At 44.4% G+C, this 22,545-nt stretch overlaps 1 protein-coding gene across 2 annotated transcripts in view; it reads left to right on the top strand.

The window, feature by feature from the left end:
• MAPK4 (mitogen-activated protein kinase 4) overlaps positions 1–22,545 on the top strand; it is a 155,218-nt gene that overhangs the window by 51,499 nt on the left and 81,174 nt on the right. The window contains exons 1-2 of one of the 2 annotated variants that reach the window (XM_043514981.1): positions 10,066–10,472; positions 20,963–22,474. In XM_043514981.1, coding sequence (XP_043370916.1) covers positions 21,929–22,474 — 546 coding nt within the window. In that variant the 5' untranslated portion in view covers positions 10,066–10,472; positions 20,963–21,928. Of the gene's footprint in view, positions 1–10,065; positions 10,473–20,962; positions 22,475–22,545 lie in introns of those variants that run through there. The other variant, XM_038401152.2, reaches the window with a different exon arrangement.

Below are 22,545 nucleotides of genomic sequence, written 5' to 3' on the forward strand. Positions count from 1 at the left end.
TGCCATGTGGGCTTGTGAATTGTCCTCTTCCTTGTTAACCTTCAGCATCAAGGTGCCATCTTTTCAGGACCTTGGGACTTGATTTTTTCCCCTCTCCCTTTTCCTTCTTGTTCAGGTTTTCTCCATGTGACTTTACGATGCAAGTTTGCAGTGTTGTTATATATAGTGTTGAGATATTACATCACCCACCTTGTCTTTCTCTTTACCGTACAAAGCATCCTATGTGCTTTGGATTGTCCATTTAGTTGCAATATTTGATTTCCATGCTGAAGGCTTGACATTAAAACGTCCACATTTAGTAGTAGCCACACCATGGCATCTGAGATGCTGCATTTTGTATTCTAAATAAAGGGGAAAGAAGTGGTAGCCAAATTACCAGTCTGGTGACTGTTGGAAAATGTTTTTTAGTGGCTACCAGGCTCCTGCCTACACCTTGCATCCTAACTTTGGTTTGTTTCTAGTGCTGTGTATCTTTCTTTATCCATTCACTAAATCTCTATTTAAATACTGACTCCAGAGTGTCCTGGCTTGGTACAATTCTCTTCTTCCATGAGGTCTGTGTTGACTATTCATTGTAGTAATTTAAAACAGAGCTTACTGTTTTGTATTTTTCTTATTATTACTTTTTAATTTCTGCTAAAGGACAGAAAACAAAAACAGTATCATGTACCATGCCCTGGTGTTTGCAGAAAACCCACTGTTAAATCCACAATAAAGTAAAAGGACGATCCTGCTGTTAAATTAATGGGACAATTCCTGTGATTAAGGCCTGCGAACCTAGACCTAAAGCTTTCATACAGAGTGCAATAGGAGCATATCCCATGATGCTAAAGCCTCTTCTAAACTTCACCCAGTTTAATTTTTCTCTCTCTTTTTAGGGTCATTATAAACACTGGATGAAATCTAGTCAGTCACAGCTCATGATCCCAACTTTCTCACTGTGATTTCATGCCTGCATGTACTGCTTCACTTCAAAGAGCCTGTGAAACCCCAAAACATTAGGATGTAACTTGTCAGTTAATAAAGGGACTACTACTGGTACATGCAGCACTATCCAGCTGAAGGGAGAGACAGTGCAGGGTTGGTTAGACAGACCTGAATGTTGCTTTCAGGACATGTGTGGCTGCTGTGTAGTAAACAGAGCGTGGTGGGAAACCGGTTTTTCTGACCCATGAGATTTTGAAAAATTTTCCCATCACAAATGGGTTGAACAGTCAAAAATCTCAATTTTTTCCACAAACCAATTATCCAAATAAAAAAAAATTCTGATCCAGTCATTTTATTTTGATAATTTTGAAACTTCTTTTTAAAAATGATAACCTTTTTAATTTTTACCTTTAAAAATAACTAAAATTTCAAAGCAAAAAGTTTCAAACCAAAAAACCCAAACATTCTGGGTAAAAAAAAAAAAAAAAGACAAGTGAAAATGGGAGGTTGTCAATTTTGACACATTTTTTTCCATTTTTTTTTTCTAATTGGGAGATCCCTTTCCCATGAACAGTTTTTGTTTTGACAAATTGGCATTTTCCAGTCAAAAAGAGGTTTGTGGAAAATTCACAAACTGCTCTAATTGTCACTGTACACTTATATGGCACTCTCCAACTGTTCATCTCAAAGTGCTTTACAGATGCTGATCAAATCCATGATGAAAGCAGTTGATGATTATTACATAGAAGAAAATAATCCTAGTTAATGGCTGACTCAGCAAAAGAGCCTTGTGATGAGTTAGCAAGTGCTCATCCGCAATCCCCTAATAACCCACCATGTTGTTGTTGGGGAAAGGGAGGGGTTATATGGTTTCAGCACTGTTGGCCTATAGTTGGCCACATGTAGATGGTACCTAACCCTATTTTAAGCAAACTAAAATCTTGGATGGAGCAAGGCTGCAAAACTGTTTGAGAAGTTGGGTATTTCGTATAGAGGACTGGTGGCCTAATGGGTGAGGCATGAAAGTAGGAAGCAGGGGTGCTGGATTCAATTTCCCAGCTCTTCCCATGTGATCTTGAGGGCCTCACTTCTGTACCTCAGCTTCCCCATGTGCAAAATATGGATGATAATACCCACCATTGTAAAGCATTGTAATGTACAATATATATAGTATGTGCTGAAGCTGTGGGGCTTCCTACACAGATTCTACTCTGAATAAGACATTGTTTTGCTTGGGCTGTATTATTTGTCTTTAGGGCTGGTGGCACTTTCTTCCTGTTGCATGGATCTGTATTGAGCTGGTTTATCGACCACCAACTGTCCTGCATAGTTCTTAATATCTCAAAAATCAAGTGCAGCAAGGCAATCCAAGAGTTCACGCTTATCTCTGGCTCTTCTGCCACCCACATGGAGCTCTTTTTCGGCCAGTATGTGTTCTTCACAGGGTCGCCACTCCTAGCCATTTCTAACTGGCGCTCAGCCTTCTAGCTCCGGCTTCCTTCTCCTCCCAGCATCTCCACTATTCTGAGGAAGAAAGCAATTTATATACTGCCCTTCACCAGAGAGCTCTCTTGATTGACTGGAAGTGAAGGGAGCATTGCCTCCATCCTACACTACAAGGCTTTTGGTTCCAGGCCCTTAAAGGGACAGTGTCCTGGGTTTTTTTCCCCCTCTATCCAACTACTAATTCCCCAACAGCACTTCCTCTCTTCCACTACAAGGCCATTTCTTCAGCCTTTGTTCGTTCTAGCTTCCTGGAATGGGATCTTCTGGCCACATCTACTCTTAAAGGGCCAGTGTACTCCATTACATGTAGTGTGGAACAGTGCTGATCAATCTGATTACACCTGTGTATTCACTGGCTCAGCACAGGTGCGGAGTGTTATCTCCGCCTCCCCCCTCCACACACACACACACACACACACACACACAGTTCACCTTCTGCTTGAGAATATTAGTTTGAAAGCCCTGGAGGTAGTTTGTGCAGTTAGATGAAATCCTAGCCTTGTCTAAAAGACTGCTACACTCATTTGGTGTTCCAGTCCTTGTGATATTGACTCCTTTCAGTGGATTTCAAGACTTATTGTGCCTCCAGGTAAATCTGCATCTCCGTCTCCAACAGAAGCCAATATTTATTCATACTTATTATATTTACAGGGGCAGGAATTGGAGTCCCATAGTACCTCAAAAGTGACCTACCTAAGTTCACACAGCAGCCCAGGTGGTGGTTTGTAGTAAGAAGACTGAAGGAACCATATTCCCTGCTCCTTGCTCTAACCACTAGTTCATCCTGCTTCTCTGGAGTATAATTCTAGAAGGAACTACGGCACTAACATGTAATTCTTATGGTAGAACTGTTCCATTTGAGACGACCTTCCAGGTGAACATGGCCAACAAGTTGCTTATCATTTCAGCAGACGTTTCTCTGTTTTTCCTTTTTAAAAGCCAGTGGAAGTTATTAAGAGATTCTCCCCACCTCTCCTGGGAGTGTATGTTAGCACAGCTGAAACCCAGAAGCTCAAGTCGGCTTTGAAATACAATTTTATGCTTTTGAGACCCCACATTAGGCTGTCTTTGCTCACCTTATTTGCATTGGATTCTGGCAATGAGATGGGAGCTCTCTACTAAGTGAGATAAAGAAACAACTGGGTATTCTGTGCCTGTCAGGAATAAATAAACAGAACTGGAGGGCCACCAGGTGACCTTTTGTCATGCATTAAGAGGGCTTGAATCCTAGGCTCATGCTCATATCAGTTTGTTTTAGCTTGTTAATGTCAAGGGAGTTTGAACGTCCCCCGCAGTGTAACGCTGCATCTGTGTAACAAGGATTCTAAATGCTACATCAAAGCGATTCTCTGATTGTCATCTGCAGCCCCAGAGGGGACCATGCAGACATCTGAGAGGATTCTAAATAGCACCTGAATTTGTCCTGTAGTGTGTGCATTGATTGGGGTGGGTGGTCTCTTGGCTTTTAATAAAACCAGCAGCCACAGGTCAGAAAATAACAAGAAATCTTATCATGAGGATGGGCAGTACCACGGATCCAGTGAACTATTTTAATAGTAGACACCCCTTCAAAAGATATAGGGCTGACCTGTTTTAGAGTCATTCTATGGGGTCACGTCAAACAATGAGATTTTATTTCACATACTGGCTCTCTAGTTAGTACTATTATAAAAATATTCTTTGGAATGGGGAAAGGGGAGGTGGGGATGTTATATACTTCCATCTAATACACAAGTTTGCAGAGAGAGCAAACCCAATTTATTATGAGAAAAATAAATGAGCCAGACACTGACAATACAAGAAACTAATTGGCCTCTCTGCAAGAAAATGGAACGAGAGAAAGCAATTCCAGCAGCACTGCAGAAATGACACCTGTCTTGTCAGTTCTGTTTGCCTGTATGGCAGAGGCTTTGCATGCTTTTCTGTTTGCATTGAAGCAGAATGAGTTTGAGTTCTCACTAAACATACAAGGAAATGCCACAAACATCTGAAGTCTCTTGTCCATATACAGGAACCTGCACTGGTTGGTTTTGAAAGGCATCGGGTGACTAGGGGTGGAGGGTGGGATCTATTTTCCTGGAATAGGGCAAAAGATAGATTTTACTGTTACATCTGTTGTGCTAGATGGTCTGTTTTTAACGTGGGTCATAGGAAACAGGGCTGCCTGACAGCTACTGGCTACAGACAGCTTATTTTATTATCTAATGCTGTAATTGATAATGCTGTAACTGATGCAATCACTCTCATTAGTTGGTAATATTATTGCGGTAGTGGTAGCACAGGGGAAGTATAGATGCATTGGTTTGGTATTCCTACCCTCAAAAAAGTGTGGGGTTTCCCATCGCCCTTTGTTTTGAAGTTTGCAATTCTCTGGTAGTCGCCTCTTGATGTTTTCCTTACATACAAAATCTCATTTGTCACAGATGCATCATTCTAGGTTGTATTTCTCAGTTTGTATTATGTTAAAGAATGTGGAAGGATGTATCCCATCACTGCTGCTATAGAAACATGGGAGAATTTTGATGCCAGGGTCTAGAACTGAGACCTGACCTTGGACATCATGTCAAGAAGGGCAGTTTGAATGTGTTTGCATGCTGGAAATTCCCATAAATGAGTTATTGATTAGCTCTCCCTTTCTTAAGGTCATTACATAACTAAGTGATCTTATCCTATCAGTGCAAAACTCGGACAGTTACCTTATGGAATCTATATTCCTACTACTTCTAAGGTTTTTTAAATTGTCATTTATGACATTAATAATAGTACATTGCATTTACATCATGCTTTTCATTCTAAAATGCTTTATATTCGACCTAACTCTTACCCACCTCAATAGCACTACTCACATGAGTAAGTCTGCAGTATCAGTCTCTTATTTAGGACCTTTTCTCATGTTGAGTAGTACCTTAGGCCATGATTGATTGTACAGAACTCAGTGACACTACTTGTGAAGTAAGGTACTGTTCAATATAAGTAAAAGTTTCAGAATCTGGCCAATAGTATATATCATCTTTGTCAGTTTAGGGAATATTTCACCTGCCACTAAAATACATCCATTCTGGGATGAAACATGGCAGTTGTTTAAGGGCACACAGCAAGACTGCACTATCTATCTAGGTAGTGTTATGAGCAGCATTGCTGTAATATCTGAACACTTACACAAGAGTCTGTGACAGGAAAAGAGGAATACCTTATCCATTTGAAACTGAAAGGGAGGATTTTAGGTTTGGGTTTCCTGATTTGAATGGGCTAAGACACCTAGATCTAGGACACCAAGACTCTTGATTTATAAAAATGGTGCCGGGGATCCGAAAAGACCTGATGTTTGGTTTCAATAAAAATTAGTAATAAAGTTTTCTCAAATATGCAAGACCATTCTTGTTTTTCCTCAGGGTTTGGCCTAATCACTGAGGAACTTCTGAGGAGAGAGAAATTCTGCAGTACACTTGCTAAACTGAACTTTCTCAAACAGAACATTAGAAAGGAAAATGCTAATTATTCTATAGGTATTGCAAAAGAAATGTACAGCTACACGACAAGTGCTTTTGTACTTAGTCTAATGGTGGAAAGTACTTTAGAAGAATCAAAGCAGTTTTTGGAAGGTCTATTTTGGGAAATCTAATCATCTGAAATTAAATCCATGATGCTACTATTTCAAAGATCAGCTAAACATACCTCTAGAATTTACATCAGTACAATGAATTTGAAGCTAACCACTTATTCTTTTCCCCACTTTAACAGAGGAAATTCTAGAGCTTCTTGAGCCATCATTTCTCCAGGTAAATTGTGTGGGGTAAATGGTATGGTGACTGACTCTTCAAACAATGTTATAGACAGAAAGGGGAAGTGCATACAGGACAGAAGGGTGTTTGAAGATTCTTATTAGAGATGGACTCCAAGCAAAGCCCCAGATCCATATAATGTTTAAAAAAGGAGGCTGTTCCTATCTGGATCCAGATCTAAACACTTGGGCCTATCTCTAATTATTAAAGTCCAGGATGAACCATAGACTGTCCCGTAGAACACAGACTAATTAGCTGCTCAGTTTAGGGATGTTGTGGACCTTGTGGGAATGCTGAGAAGGGGACATTTCAGACTTGGAGGAAGAACAGATAAGGAATCATTGGAAGAACTAATCCTGCCCTGTTGGGAATAACACCATCTATGGCCTGTTGAACCTGAGCCACTGCTTCTTGCAGTTGGTTTCCAATCTCCGCCTTGTGCCAGGAACCTGCAGTGGGAAGATGGGTCACATTGGGAGATCGGGGTGAGTAAGAATTGGCGAGGAGGCAGTAGGGAGGCAGAGGCAGCAGCACAAAGGGAGCATGGTCAGAGAGGTTGGGTACATGGGTTCCTAGGAGACAGAAGAGATGGGAGGGAGGGAGGCAGGGATCCTTCTGTCTAGGAATGAGAAGACAAGTTTATTGGGACAGAACAGAACACTGTCAGTGCCTTAAGGGATAAAATACTACAGAGCTAAGCAGCAGGAGTATCCCCATTTTACAGAAGCACATAGAAGTTAAGCATCTTGTCCAAGGTTACATGCCCAAGTGAGTCCTTGGGAGGCCTGGGAAGAGAACTCAAGAGTTCCTGGCTCTGTCTGTGCTGAGACAAGCAGATCATGCCTCTCCCGTTAACTTCTGCCTTCCATGCTTGCATGAATGTTCTGAGTGTTTTGTTCCATGTTGCAGTATGAGATTCCAGTTGAAAAAAAGATTTGAGGGTTTTGGTGGTTAACATAAACTCCCTCTGCAGTGCTGTGGCCAAAAGAGTTAATGCAATCCTTGGATGCATAACTGGGAGTCTAGAGTGGGAGCAGAGAGGTTATTTTATTTGGCACTGGTGTGACCTCTGCGGAATACTGTGTCCAGTTCTGGTGTCCACAATTCAAGAAGGATGTTGATAAAATGGAGTGAGCTCAGAAAAGGGCCATGAGAATGAGTTAGGGATTAGAAAACATGCCATAGAGCAATAAACTAAGGAACTTAATCTATTTATCTTAACAGAGACAAGGTTAAGGGGTGACTTGATTACAGTCTACAAGTACCTACATGAGAAACAAATATTTAACAATTGGCTCTTCAGTCTAGCAGAGAAAGGTATAACATGATCCAAAGGTTGGAAGTTGAAGCTAGATGAATTCAGACTGGAAAAACGTGGCAGTATCCCTAATAGAGCTGGTCAGTAACATAGCCCAGATTGGTTTTTTGCTGATGAGTCAGTGGCAAGGTACCTCTCATATATCTTTGAAAAGTGGGAATTGTGGTATCTTTTGGATTTTGTCAAGGAGGTTCTTTTCTTTGTGGCAATTTAACACCTGATGTTAGGAGGCAGGATATTGGAGAGAGCTGGTAGCCATTTGTTGTTTGTTGGTTTCAGAGTCCTTGTTGTTATTCTCCTAATTTGATTCAATTTTACATCAACGAGTTTTGTGCGGGAAGAATTTAACACAAGTATTTCTCCAGTAGAGTAGCAAAGAGCTAGTGCCAAGCTGTGCAGTATTTGTGCAACAGCTCCCCAAATTGAGCCCACAAGCTTATTTAGGTGTCTGTTCCTGCTCTTAATCATCTGAGCTAACTTCCTGAGGTAGGTAAATGTGTGATTTAGAATTACTCCTAGATATACCAGCTTTGGATCATGTACTAGTCATTCTCTATTCAAGAAGATGTTGAACTTTTGTGAAGCATTGGTGGGGTTGAGATGGAAGCATTACGACACTGTCTTTGACACATTGAACTTAAGTCTATACTTCTTGCGATAGTCACTGATGGCTGCCATGTCTTGGTTCAGGTTGTCCTCAGTCTTTTTTGAAGTCTCTCTCTCTTGAAACAAGGTAGATGTCATCTTCATACTTGAATGGCCTTGAAATTTTTGAGGGCAGATTCAACAGCCGAAAGATCATGTGGGAGAGCCCATTAGCAGGGTACCCTACCACCGCTGACATTATGCATGAGTGGGGCATCAGTCAGGTTGCCCACAGGGATGATCGGGCAACCAAGAGCCCTGACTCCTGTTATCCCAATTCAGTCCCAGTTCTGGATTTTTCCTCCCTCCTGCCTTTTCTCCCTCCCTGGGCAGAGTCCTGTTCTTCCATCCACCTCTTGCCCTATTTTAAGCACGTAAGTGTCAATGGAAGGCAGGGATCAGATGTGGTGTGAGTGCTTGATGGTAAGCACTGTCTCTTGTTTTGTGTCTAGCTAACAAACACCAAGGCGAATGGGGTTGGGGGGAGATGTTCTTCTCAAAAAACTATGAGAAATAAGTTAAAAAGAAAAGCACTTAAACATTATGAGGCCTGTAGAAGTCAAAAGTGTCCATCAATTAAGGGTATGGCTATACTACGCAGCTTTTAGAGACATAGCTGCACCGCTACAGCCATGCTGTTAAAAGCCACTCAGTGTAGCAGCTGTTTGTCGGCAGGAGAGAGCTCTCCTGCCAACAAGAAACTTCCACCCACCATGAGCGGCTGTGGCTTTGTCGGCAGGAGTGAGCTCTTGTCAAAAAAGTTTGCTGTTCACACTGGCGCTTTTCATTGGTAAAATTTTTGTCGTTCGGGGTGTGTGTATGTTTTTTTAACACCCCCCGAACGACAAAAGTTTTGCCGACAAAGTGCCAGTGTAGACAAACTCTAAGAGTCTGGTAACCCCTATTTCATATTGCTTGTGATGTAGTGTATGAAAAGGTTAATTATAAAGCCAACTGCTCTTAGAAGTTACTTCTTAAGTGTCCTGCCCTCAGAGTAAGTTCAGCCAATAGGACTTGCACTGATCATGTGATGGGACTTCAGCTTTTTTCAGGCCAGTGGAGTTACTCCTGATTTATACTGGGGTAAGGAGAATCAGGCCAGTGTCTCTGTGTGTTTTACTTGCTGTATGTTAACACTATGTATCATGCAGTCGGAGTGGTGTAGGAGCAGCCCTGGGATAATTCTCTGTTCCATTTTATTTTTGGAGGCAGTGTGGTTTAGTGGACTGATCGCTGACCTGGAAACCAAGAACTCTTCTGAATTTTAATGACATGTCTGCCATATACTCACTGTGCTGCCTTGAACAAACCCCTTGAGACACCCAGAGCCTGGCTTTCAAAAGTGTTGAGCACTTACAGCTCCCGTTGCCTTCAATTACCTTTGAAATTCAGGCTGCAGGTGTGTCACATTGGGCGCCTAAAAACTGAAGCACCTGAAAATAGCTTGTGGCACCTTAGAGACTAACAAATTTATTAGAGCATAAGCTTTCGTGAGCTGTACAGCTCACGAAAGCTTATGCTCTAATAAATTTGTTAGTCTCTAAGGTGCCACAAGTACTCCTTTTCTTTTTGCGAATACAGACTAACACGGCTGCTACTCTGAAACCTGAAAATAGCTGAAGCTCTTTTGAAAAATGACCTCTAATCTCTCTGTGCTTTGAGTTCCCCATGTATAGAATGTGGGATACGTCCTAACCTACAAACACAGGGCACTATATATTATACAGAATTGGCAATGAGACCTTTTACCTTTAAGTTTTCCTATGATGGTTTGAACAACCCCAGTACTTAGTTGCCATAGAAACATGTCCCTGAGCAGTGATAGGGAATAGCTTGGGGGAGGTGGGGAATGGAAGAGGGAGAAGAAATGGAATAAGCAAACAGGCACATTGGCAGCTGGGAACCGTGGAGGATTTGAATGCATGGAGAGATCACTGGATTGGAACCACACAGGGACAAGCTGGGTTTGGAAAGGAGGAACCTCCTGCCCGGCTTGGGATTGGCAGGAGTGATGCCCCCAACTTTTGAATGGGGCAGTGGCTGCTCAGGCTGTGATTTGTAACAAAGGAGCAGATCTCGAAGTTGAGCTACCGAGGAAGGATAGAGGGGGAGTTACGCAGAGGCCGCTGAAGCTGTGATGAGCCTGGAATTCCTGCTGAACCACCAAGAAGGCAGAAGCTGAAATGATGAAAACTTTCAGAGTGGCACACGCACTGCTTCAGGAGATTGGCAGATTTCTGCGGGTTTCAGCAGTTGGCGCTAACAATCCCCTGCATCAGAGCAGAGAGGGACTGGTATGTAGGAATCCAAGAGGGTTTCGACTATTGAGAGTATTTTGTGCTTATATGCAGGGTATTTGGCTAGACAGTTGCAGGATAGATATAACCCCCTTCAGTGAGTCAGCCCTTCTTGGGGATCCACTCTCTCTCAAGGGTTAAGCCCCTCCACCTTCTGGATCCACACCTCTCTGAGCCTTAGCACCCCAGTTTCTCACCATGGGCCCTCTCAGGGAGTCCACTCGCTCTGGACCCCCAGGGCCTCCACTCCCAAAGGGAATAATGCCTGTTCTCTAGACCAGAGTGACTCTCAGCCAGCATAAAACAGGAAGGTTTACTGAGCATTTGAACACAGCATAGGAAACTCTCAGGGACCTTAGGCCTGGCCTTCCTCAGCTCAGCATATCCAAGTCTCCCCTGCATCCAGGTGGGCTCTGCATGAGAGGGATAGTGGTTAGAGTTTTTCCGAAGTACTCTGCACTAGCCTAACTCTGCTCCCATCGAAGTCAGTGGTGGCAAAACTCCCACTGACGTCAGTGTGAGGGGGGTTTTCCCACTTCCAAGTGCTTTTGAAAAAATCCCATCCTTAGCTACTGTGGTGACAAGGACCATATCAATCCATGAGTAGAGACAGAGAGCTCTATAATGGGGAATTCTTCTAGAAATGACAGAGTCAGTTTTTAAGGGCACCCAATGTATGGCAGACAGTCCATGGTATAGCTGGAGAAGGTGACCAGTTCACGAAACTGTCTGCTTTTGCAGTATTGATGGTGAATTGGTGATGCTGCTGCTGCTCAGAAGTTATATGTGCAAAGTGCTTTTCACCCATAGATTTCAAAATGCGTAGGTGTTGGTAATAGTTTTAGAGTCCAACAGGTCTGTATCTTGTCATCCACTATGCTTAGCACTGGCACTGACCAGCTCATGCACAAAGAAAAAAGCTTGTTTTCCAGACCTAGGATTGGCATCTGATGTCACAATGATGCATGAGCTGGGCATCATGGGAGGGAAGATGAGAGCCAGACTTATACTAAAGCAAAGGTGTTTCTCTTTCAGCCCTATATAAAATGAACTAATAATTTATCCATGTCAAATCCTGCTTGCCTTTAACTCGTGATTAACCCTATTGACTCTACTGCACAGAAGGGCACCACCTAATTTGTATATGCATTTACTTATTCTAAATCAGAAATAAATGCACATGGTCACATGGCAGAAGAACTGAAATGGCTACTGATCAGCATTCACCAGAGATAATAGCCTGTTCTCCTTCCCTTGCTCTCTCAGCCTGTGGTTTTGAATGGAGCAGCACTCCCACTAAATTAACAGAGATATCAGGAGCTTTGCTCAATGAAGGGCTGCAAAATTTGAGTCTGTGAAGGGGCAGTCACCTCTTTAGCATTTCTGAGTGGCCCGGTGCAGTGCCACAGTCCTCTTTTCACCCTAGTGTCCCCTGCAGGCTGCCAGCTGACCTTGGCAGGTCTTCAGTGGCTTGGCCCTCTGGTTGAATCATGGAGTCCTAATGAACCCCTTCTGGAATATTAAAGACTCCCACAAATAAGACAGTCTATTTGCCCTCCCTAGGGTTTCCAGCCCTGGCTCTGGGCTCTTTAAATTCAGCCTGTTGTTCGGTGTCTCATATAAGCCCTTCCCCCTACCTGTGGTGGTAGGGGAACCAGAGCCACCCACTACTCCGGTTCCAACCCAGGGACTTTACACATAGCAGCCATGTACTGCTTGATTCAGTCTGCCATTGCTGTTTCTCTGGGCCTCTTCCCACTGGATCCTTTTATCTCCAGCCCTATATCAGAGTCAACGTCCCCAGGTCCTTTTTCCTCTGCAATCACAGCTGTGTAAGTTCAGCCAGCCTTGCACTCCTTTGGCCAGAGAGGAGTACCTATCTTCACTCCTCTGGTTCCAGCCAGGGACCAACCTGCTAATGCCAGGCAGCTTCTTTTATCTGGACCAGCAGGGCCCTGATTGGCTGTGGCTAGCTCCTCTAGCCCTTGGAGGACCAGGTGTCTATGGTTTCCAAAATGGCTGCTTTGGAGAGTCCTCCCTAGGCAAGTTTGGAGGACCCACCTTCCCTGCTCCTTCTCTTCCCAGCTCACTGCTTCTTGGGGCGGGGTGCAGTAGGACCAAAGGGCCCCAGCACAGAGCTGCAATGGCTGGATACTCCCCATCACAGGCTCCTTTTAATTTATACACAAAAATGGTACTGTCCAGACTTCTTGTCCGAGGTTTAATATCAGATGCTGTCACCTGTCTCATGTTACTGAGGCTTCATTATTTTTTTTAATGAAGAACATTTGTAAATAGAGCTAAACTGCAATTGCAAAGTTAATCGAGAGAGAACACTGTAATGCATTATCTTTGCTTTGTTAATATTTGGGCACTCAAGTAACCCACAGTAGGTTACTCAGATGTCTGTTGTGATTAGCAAGGTTCTGCTTCATCCCCTCTGTACAGATGGGGAAACTGAGATACAGTTGTTGACTTTCCCAAGCAAAGCTGTGACAAAACCAGGATTTGGGAAAAATAGTGGAGAAGCTGTGTGTTAAAGCAGTGGCTCTCAATCTTTCCAGACTACTATACCCCTTTCCGGACTCTGATTTGTCTTGCATAACCCCCAAGTTTCACCTCTGTTAAAAACTACTTGATTACAAAATCATACATAAAAATACAAATGTGTCACAGCACACTATTACTGAAAAATAGCTTGCTTTCTCGTTTTTACTATATAATAAAATAAATCAATTGGAATATAAATATTGTACCTCCATTTCAGTGTATAGTCTAGAGAGCAGTATAAATAAGTCATTGTCTGTATGAAATTTTAGTTTGTACTGATTTTGTTAGTGCTTTTCATGTAGTCTGTTGTAAAACTAGGCAAGTATCTAGATGAGTTGATGTACTGCCTGGAAGACCTCTGCGTACCTTCACGGGTACACGTACCCTGGTTGAGAACCACTGCGTCAAAGTGTGTGAGATGGGAGAGCGGGTGGAGCAGTTAAACATGCTCTTCTTTTACACTTTGGTCTCCTTGGCATGTAAACTGCACCAATTTAGACTCACTTATGCATCTGTTGAGTGGGAGTCAGGAGGTCTAAGAGAATGTGAGCAGACAGGGAATTTAAATCAGTGTGAGATAGTCTAAGTTGCATCTCCTATAAATTTGGTCTGATATCTATGGGCTTGTTGAGACAAACAGTTAGTGTACGGCAAGCTGGGGTATAAATCTATAGTGCACTAGTCTGTTGCTCAATATATGTCAATGTGGATCCTGATACGATGCAGTAACGGTTTCTGGTGCACATTGACCTACTCCTGTTTCAAAGTGGGGTAGATCGAAGTCCAGTAAGGGACCTTTAGTGTGTGGCAGCAGGTTTCACATGGAGACTATAGGTATGTCTACACTGCACACTAAGGCTAGACTCTCACTCAGGTTTGAGCCAAAGTCCCCCTTCCATCTATATATAATTCAGTCAGACTCAGGTCAGCAAGTGCACAGGACTTGCTAGAGGAGCAGGTCAGAGCCCAAGTCCCACCGTGAGTCTGCTCCAAGCCTTGACATTGTGCAGTGTGGACATAGACCAAGCTGCAGACCCAAGTCAGAAGGTCTTCATTATGCATCATGGACAAGTTAACAGGGCTGTGAGACCCAGGTCAAGCAATTGTAAATCCAGATTTACAATGCAGTGTGGACACTCAAGCATGGGCTTGGAAACCTCAAGCCCACAAGCCAGGCTACTGCAGTGTAGATTTACACCCCAGTTTGCTGCACACGAACTGTTTGTCTAGACAAGCCCTCAGACTCTCTTATTCTACCACGACATGGAAATCCCCCTGATCATTACAGTCGGAATGAGCCCATGGCACATTCGTTTTGCACGACTGACCTGAATTCTGAAGAGCTATTCTAACCAAAAATGTAACCCTACAAAATCGCGTTGCATTTACCGCTCTATTCTCTGTCAGATATTTAATGTTTTTTTTTCATAAGCTGAAAACCACACAGACCATAGCTAGCTGCCACCCCATCTTGGAAACCAAATCTGTGTTTTCAAGGCCATATGGAAGAGAATGACATCTGCTGTCGCTGTGCATGCTGTACCTCAAAGATCTTCTGGGGTCTCGGATGCCTGTAGAATTATACTTTATTAGACTGACAAATGTGTTGGTTTTGCCAGCTGTGACTGTTGCCACCAGATACTGCACTTCCTCAAGCTGCACACTCTCTCTGGTGGGTGGGTGTTATATACGCACACTCCACTAGCTGTGCCAAACCTCAACCAAAACTGTTAAATAGAAACAAACAGGTTTGTTCCCTGTTCAAGGAAAACTTGGCTTCTCTTTCGAGACCTGATCCAGAAAAGATACAGCCCATTTCTGTGAAATTCCCCTGCAGATGACATGACAGAGAACAACGAAATGTCCTTTATTTATTCATTCTCTTTGCTACATGTGAAAGGGGAGTAGATTCACTTTGGCCACGCATCTGTGTGGTGCCTGAAAAGGGAGCCTTCTCCTCTAAGGATGTGCAGCTACCCACAGCAAATAGAGCAAAGTAAATTTTCCATGTAGGTGCTTATGTTATGGAGCCAAACGGCTGTGGTAGCAAATACACAACAAGAATCCCATATGTTTTGCTTGCCTTTAATGCTGTGTATTTAATTACAACAAATAATATACACATGGAATAGAGACAAGGTTCTGGCCGAAGACAGCACAGTGCATTTCAGAAGTGGGCAGGGAATTCTGTTCTAATTTATGCTGTCTTCCTATGGCCCGGTGCAGGGAGAAACCTGGTCATGTCCCTTCTGTGATAGCCCATACACTGGCTGCCAGGAAAAAAGGTGGAGTAGGAGCCAGTGTGCTGTTGCTATGCCATCTGAACTTTCATAATTGCCATGAAGTATAATGCTATTTTAAATGTCATTCAGACTGAACATCATATGTGTTTCTTATCCTGACGGCTTGGTAATAATATGAAAGCACTCCAAACTAAATTTGTTTCTAACATGAAATTGGCTTTTTATCAAGAGAATGGTCTACAAAGATGCTGTAACTACAGCTAGCATTCAAGCCATGTGCACACAGACTAACTTTCTGGTGCCATCTCCAAACTCTTCCCTCCTGCAATCTGTACTACTCCCTCCAAGTTCTATGCAGGTTGCCACAGTATGAAGAGTAAAGCATTTGAGGTGGATATTTTTTTAATAGAAGGAAAACAATCTGATGTATATGACACATTTTGATTGCAACCCTTCGGTTCAGATTCTTTAGGGCAGTCTTATTTAAACATGGATTTCAAAAGATGTTAGTGTCTCATTCACTGCTGACTGGTGCTGGGGTTAACAATGTGTATGTAACTGCTTGTATAAGTAAACCAGCAATAGGTTTTATGTGCAGCCACACAAAATGAGAGTCTGGATAGGGGAAACACTAATTCAAGAGAAGCAGTGTGGTATAATTGTTAGAACACGGCACTAGGAGTCATGGCTTCTGGGATCTATTCCCAATTCTGCCAATTACTCCTTCTATGACTTGTGCAAGTCATATAATGTCTCGGTCTCTCTTTACCAACATATAAAGTGGAAATAAAACATACCTACCACATGGGAGAGTTGTGTTTATAAGTGATTTGATTTGATACTCTGGGATAAAGAGCCCCGTGGAGAGCAAAGTATTAATGTAGATGATTCTTGAGGCAGAGAAAGAAGCAAGTATACCCCCTTACCCTCCCCAAAATAGATTTATAAGGGTTGCTACACGAGCTCTGTGAAGATGGACAGATTCGATAGCAGTGGATGCAAGGGACCAGAGAATGGGCAAGTCCAGGTTTAATTTCAGTTTCTGGAATCGGAAATTGGCCTTTTTCAGTTCCCAAAGCCCAAATATAGATCCAGACTTCTAGATTTGAAGCCCTTCCAATCTGTGTGTGTGTGGTAGCAGAATGTTACTATTAAGCGTATCTTCATGAGACAGACAGTGAAAAATAAAGCCAACTTTTATTTTCATTTTCCACTCACATATTTGTCACTCATAAAATTGACAAAGGAATGAAGGAATTCCTGCCATGCTTACCCTTACAGATCAGTATCTAAATACAACTGAACACGTTATCCTTCCATCTCAGACTCTGTCAATCAATGACACATCCCCCCATTTGGAATGACACAAAGCATGAGTCTTACTAAAGATGTTCTCCTCCTCCTTCTGGAACACACCGGACTATTAGCATTTCTGGAGGAGAAATGAGTGCAGTGTTAGATGACTATCCTACTCCACTCTTGATAATACTCTTGTTCTCCTTGGTAAAGGTCCCAGATCCTGTCTGTCTTTATAAATGTTCTAAATCTAATGGTTTGTCTACATGATGTAAGATTTTGGCATCCACCAAAGTGCACAGGCATGTGGCCAACAACCTACCAAGTCTAATATTTAGAATATTTGCCACTGGACCTTGAATTCAAAGGGAGTTGCATCTGCTTATGCCAGATTTGAATTTAGTCTCATGTCTTTAAGGTCTGGAGGAAAGCAGCCCAGCCTATTTAAACCATGCTCTCAAACCCTGAAGAAGCAATTTGTTTAGGTAACAGAGGTTCCAGGCTGTGTGGGACTGGTCTTTCACAACGATAGTATGTGGCAGGGCTGGAGTTGTGTGTGCTCATCTCGCTGAGCAATTCATATGTTGAATGTAGCTCTCTTTTTGTTTGCTAACACTAAGGGTAGGTCTACACTGCAATTACAAACCCAGGGCTGGCCTGTGTCAGCTGACTTGGGCTCGTGGGGCTTAGGCTGCGGGGCAGTAGAACTGCAGTGTAGATGTCTGGGCTGCGGGCTTGGGCTGGATCCCAGGCTCTGGAACCTTCCCCCATTGCGGGGTCCCAAAGCCCAGGTTGCAGCTCAAGCCTGGATGTTTACACTGTAGTTTTATAGCCACGCAGCCTTAGCACCATGAGCCCGAGTCAGCTGACACAGGCCAGCTGCCTGTGTTTTATTGCGGTGTAGAACATACCTTCAGAGGTCACTGGGAAAACCTTAGGTGCTGATAACTCAGTAGCTGTCACTCTCTTCTCCAGCACAAAGTTAAGCTGTGCTGTATGGTTACCTTAGGCACGTCTGTGACCCCACCGCCATAGCATCTGAGCACCTCACAGTCATTAATGTATTTATCCTCACCACACCCCTGTGCCTTATGGAAATCCTGTTATCCTTTCCCAGATGGGGAACAGAGGCACAGAAAAATGAAGGGCTAGATTTATAACAGAACTTAGGCACCTACCTGCTACTTTAGGCACCAAAATCAGACCCCTCTGGGATCCACAAAGCCCCTGCTCAATTGCCTCTGAGCCTATAGGTGCCCAAATTCACTTGGCACCTACATTTTTGCAGTTAAAAATTCCTGTGTTTCTGTCTCTGAGCATGTGCACTGCAGCCCCATGCCAAGGGTCCGGACTTCTAAGTCTCAGAGGGATGCACAAACCAGGAGAATGTAGGTGTTCCTCTGCTTTACTCACCTCTGGGGCCTGAGCCTGCAAGCATGCTCAGACCTCACCATGTGGATTGGGCCCCATTGGTGAGCTTGCGTGCGATGGGGGGAGGGAAGAGGAGGGGCTCTGGGGTGGGGCCACGCATAAGGGGTTTGGGCTGCAGGAGGTGCTCCCTCATACCTGTTAGCCCAGTGGTTAGGGTGCTCACTTGGGACCTCCCCCCCAATTCAAGTCCCCCTTCAGGTAAAGGGATTTGAACTGGGATCTGCTACCTCTCAGGTGAGTGCCCTAATCCCTGGGCTGCGGGACATGCTGCTGTGGGTGCTCTCAGTCCCTCCTGTTGAAGCAGTTCCACTGTGGATAAATAATTGTGAAAAGATCCCTGGAGGAGGGGAGCGGATCTTGGGTCTCCTATGTCTGGGTTCTAACAACCAGGCTACAGAGTCATTCTCGTGCTTGCTTTCTCTCTCTCTCTCTCTCTCTGGCCCAATGGTTCTTTCATTATTAAGCCCACAGTGGAACAGCTTCAGCAGCAGACACTGAGGGAGCCCCCCATGAGACTGTCCCATAGCCCAGCAGTTAGTGCACTCACCTGAGAGGTGGCAGGTCCCTGTACAAATCCCTTTGCCCCCTCAGGGGGTTTCCCCGTCCCAAGTGAGTACCCCAACCCCTTGGGCTAAAAGTTACAAGGGAGCTACTGCTGGTCCTCTGCCCCTTGAGCTTCTTGACAAAACAGCCTAGGTGCCTAACCCCAAGGGAGGGTTTGCGGCTGAGAGTCCCAGGCAGAGACAAGCGCCTCCCTGCAGCCTGGACCCTAGGCACTTAATCTCTGACAGAGGGGTGGGTCCTTATAGGGTTGCCAACTTTCTACTCAGACAAAGCCAAACACCCTTGCCCCACCTCTCCTCCGAGGCCCTGCCCCTGCTCACTTCATCCCCTCCCGCCCCCCGTTGCTCACTCTCCCCACCCTCACTCACTTGCTCATTTTCACCAGGCTGGCTCAGGAATGGGGTGCAGGAGGGGGTGAGGGGTCCGACTGGGGGTGTGGGCTCTGGGGTGGGGCCACGCATAAGGGGTTTGGGCTGCAGGAGGTGCTCCAGGCTGGGATCGCGGGGTTTGGAGGCGGGAGGGGGCTCTGGGCTGGAGCAGATTGTTGGGGCGTGGGGGGCTGAGGGCTCTGGCTGGGGGTGTGGGCTCTGGGGTGGGGCCATGGATAAGGGGCTTGGGGTGCAGTAGGTGCTCCAGGCTGGGATCAAGGGGTTTGGAGGCGGGAGGGGGATCAGGGCTGGGGTGGGGTGTCGGGGGTGGGGTCAGGGGTGCAGGCTTCCAGTGGCGCTTAGTTCAGGCAGCTCCTGGAAGCAATGGCATGTCCCCCCTCCAGCTCTATGCGGAGGTGTGGCCAGGCAGCTTTGCACTTTGCCCTTTCCACAGGCACTGTCCCCTCAGCTCCCATTAGTTGCGGGCCCACGGGAGGTGCAGAGCTGTCATTTGGGGCAGAGGTAGTGTGCGGAGCCCCCTGGTTGCCCCTATGCCTAGGAACCGGAGTGGGGACATGTCGTTACTTCCGGGACCCATGCTGAGCCACGGCAGGCAGAGAGACTTTTAACAACCCGGTCAGCAGTGCTGATCAGAGCCCCCAAGCTCTCTTTTTGACCAGGCGTTCCGGACACTGGCAACCCTAGGGTCTGAGCACACAGCCCTGGGCCTGGCATCACCCATTGGCTCGCTTAGGCGAGGAGCCGCCTGGCATGCTACTGGCTTTGTGAATCCCATGCTGAGGTGCCTGCTTCTCCCCATGCTCAGGCCCCAAACTCAGGCTTTGTGAATCCCAGTGTTTTTTCTAGGTGCCTAAAAGTTAAAGATGGGGATGCTCAGTGTCACACACCTACGTTTTTTTTTGTGAACCTAGTTCTAAGTGACTGGCCCAAGGTCACAGAGCGCAGGGACTTTAAGCCAGGTCTCCAAAGCCTTAGGGTAGTGGGTTAAGGGCTGAACCATCTTTTCTGTCTACTTCTGTTAGAGGTACCACCTTTATTTCACATGGACAATACAGCAGTACCATGTAAGGCCCAGTCAGGAATCCTGATCCTATTGGGCTGAGCCCTGTTCAAACACGTATAAAGTCAGTCCTTACCTTGAAGAATTTAGTCTAAGAATGGCATAAGGCATGCCTGTTATTTAAGGCTGATTTATAAAGTTAAATGGTAGTTCGGCTCCATCCTAGAGGTGGTTCCGCTTCAGTGGCAGGTGACAGTATTCCTGTGTATAGTTTGCATGTCAGTTGGTAAAGTTTATAAAGCATGTTAAGGTCCTTCTGAATGAAAGGCACTACTGAAATGTAAGAGATCATTATCATAGCTTGTGCTGAGGCACCTTTCCAATTACCTTGGCTTGTGCAGAGCACGAATGAAAGCCAGGTATTTGTTTCTGTACCGGTGGGAGTACCTCCTCTCCCTCCCCCTCTCACCCCCCAGTGCAGCATTTACGTACAAAAGAGGGGAAAAAACCCAAACAGACCAGCTTTTAAACAAAAAGAACGTAAATTACAAACTGAAGAAAAACATGACAAATTCTTTACTCTGGGTTGCTTAGCACATAATGCCTTGTGCGTGTCATGCACTGCTAATACAATTTTCTTGCAATTCAGTTCAGCATGCCTCTGCTGTCTAACTGGAAAGTTGGAGACACAAGTGTTATTAAATCTTAGACATTTGCATAAAATATTCAAACATTAAAAAAGAAAACCCAGCAAAACACAAAGTATGTATTATTGGCCCTTTATGTTTTTGGCCCTTTATGTTTTCAGTTTAAAAAGAAAGAATTAAGCATTTGAAAAAAGCTGCTAATGATGTGTGCATTTGGAGAGCATAACTAATTAATTTCCTAAAGGTCATAACTGATATTTCCCGCCTACTGCTTTGCTCATGTTTAACCTTCAAGGAGAAAGAATTTACATAAGAGGCGCATATTTGATGTTCTTATCAAATCAATCAATCTCTTCTTTTTTTCCAGGAGGAGGGCTGAGAACCACTGAGGGATAGCCAGGCAGTATGATGCAGGAAACTCCACTAGCAATAAATGTTACAACCGGCTATAAAGATCAAATGACACTTGGGTTGGTTAACAAAAGATATACAAGGGGAAAGTGTTGGAATATTGAGCATGGAAATTTACTGTGCTGAGCTCAGCTGATGAAAAGCAAATTTCAGTCAGAAAAGCGGTTTACTTCTGTCAACCCTTCTGCCTATCAAATGGAAAATGGGGCCTGTATATAGAAAGAGGGTGGCAGAAAGAATAACAAAGTCTCGCTGAACTATTGGCTTCAGAGAAAGAAAACTGACATTCAAATTCACCTCTGGAAAGTGTAGCTCTCCAGTTTGAAGGTTGTTTGAGGAATTTGGGGCTGAAGGTCACAGCTGGAAACTAGCAGGATCCGAAGCAATTCTAGGTTCCCACATTAAATGCTGAAATCTGCTAGCTTGACTCCACTGTGAAGCAACACCTGAAGTAAGTGAGAATACAGAGACCTAGGAGAAAGGCTAATTACAACATCAGCTAGCCTATTATTTCAGTAATATATTGTACACTTCAGAGAGAAAAAAGCGAGAGAGGCTGAAGAACTTAGCAGAGTGGATCTTGGATCTTTTAATAGCCTCAAGAAAAATAAACTAACTGTGTTTTGATAGGAAGAACTATTTTTTCATTGTTTTTTCTGCATTCCAAATTTCAAAGCTCTTTGGAAAGTATCCTCCCCTCCCCCCATCTGTTTTGAAATATATCATTTTCCTCAGACATCTATTTTCACCATTTCTGCGTATCTGGAAGTCTCTTGTTTTGAAACTATGGGCTTAGAACAAGCAACCCCCCCAGGTATCTGTGGGTAATAATGACTTGCTTGGTTTCAAGATACATTTGTGAGCTGGAAGTTCTTCGCCTTGTTCAGTTTTTCAAGTGGTAAAGAAAGAACGGAGCCCAACGATGGCAGAGAAGTGTGACTGTATCGCTAGCATGTATGGCTACGATCTGGGTTGCCGCTTTGTTGATTTCAGGCCCCTGGGCATTGGCGCAAATGGACTGGTTCTGTCTGCGGTTGACAGCAAAAGCTGCCGCAAAGTGGCTCTGAAGAAGATCACCATCAGCGATGGGCGGAGCATGAAGCATGCCTTCCGAGAGATTAAGATCATCCGCCGGCTGGACCACGATAACGTTGTGAAAGTGTATGAGGTGTTGGGACCTAAGGGAGCCGATCTGCAAGGGGAACTTTTCAAGTTTAACACAGTGTACATAGTCCAGGAGTACATGGAGACTGACCTGGCTCAACTGCTGGAGCAAGGAACACTGACTGAGGAACATGCCAAACTCTTCATGTACCAGCTGCTGAGAGGGCTGAAGTACATCCACTCAGCTAATATACTGCACAGAGACCTCAAGCCTGCCAACATTTTCATCAGCACAGAAGACCTGGTGTTGAAGATTGGCGACTTTGGGCTGGCAAGGATTGTAGATCAACATTACTCTCATAAGGTATGTGAAACGAAACCAGTACTCTTTCTGCGTCAATCAGATTGCTGTCCAAGGGAGAGATGGGCTCAAAC

The sequence above is a fragment of the Dermochelys coriacea genome, chromosome 5, assembly GCF_009764565.3.
Source record: "Dermochelys coriacea isolate rDerCor1 chromosome 5, rDerCor1.pri.v4, whole genome shotgun sequence".
Lineage (NCBI taxonomy): Eukaryota > Metazoa > Chordata > Testudines > Dermochelyidae > Dermochelys > Dermochelys coriacea.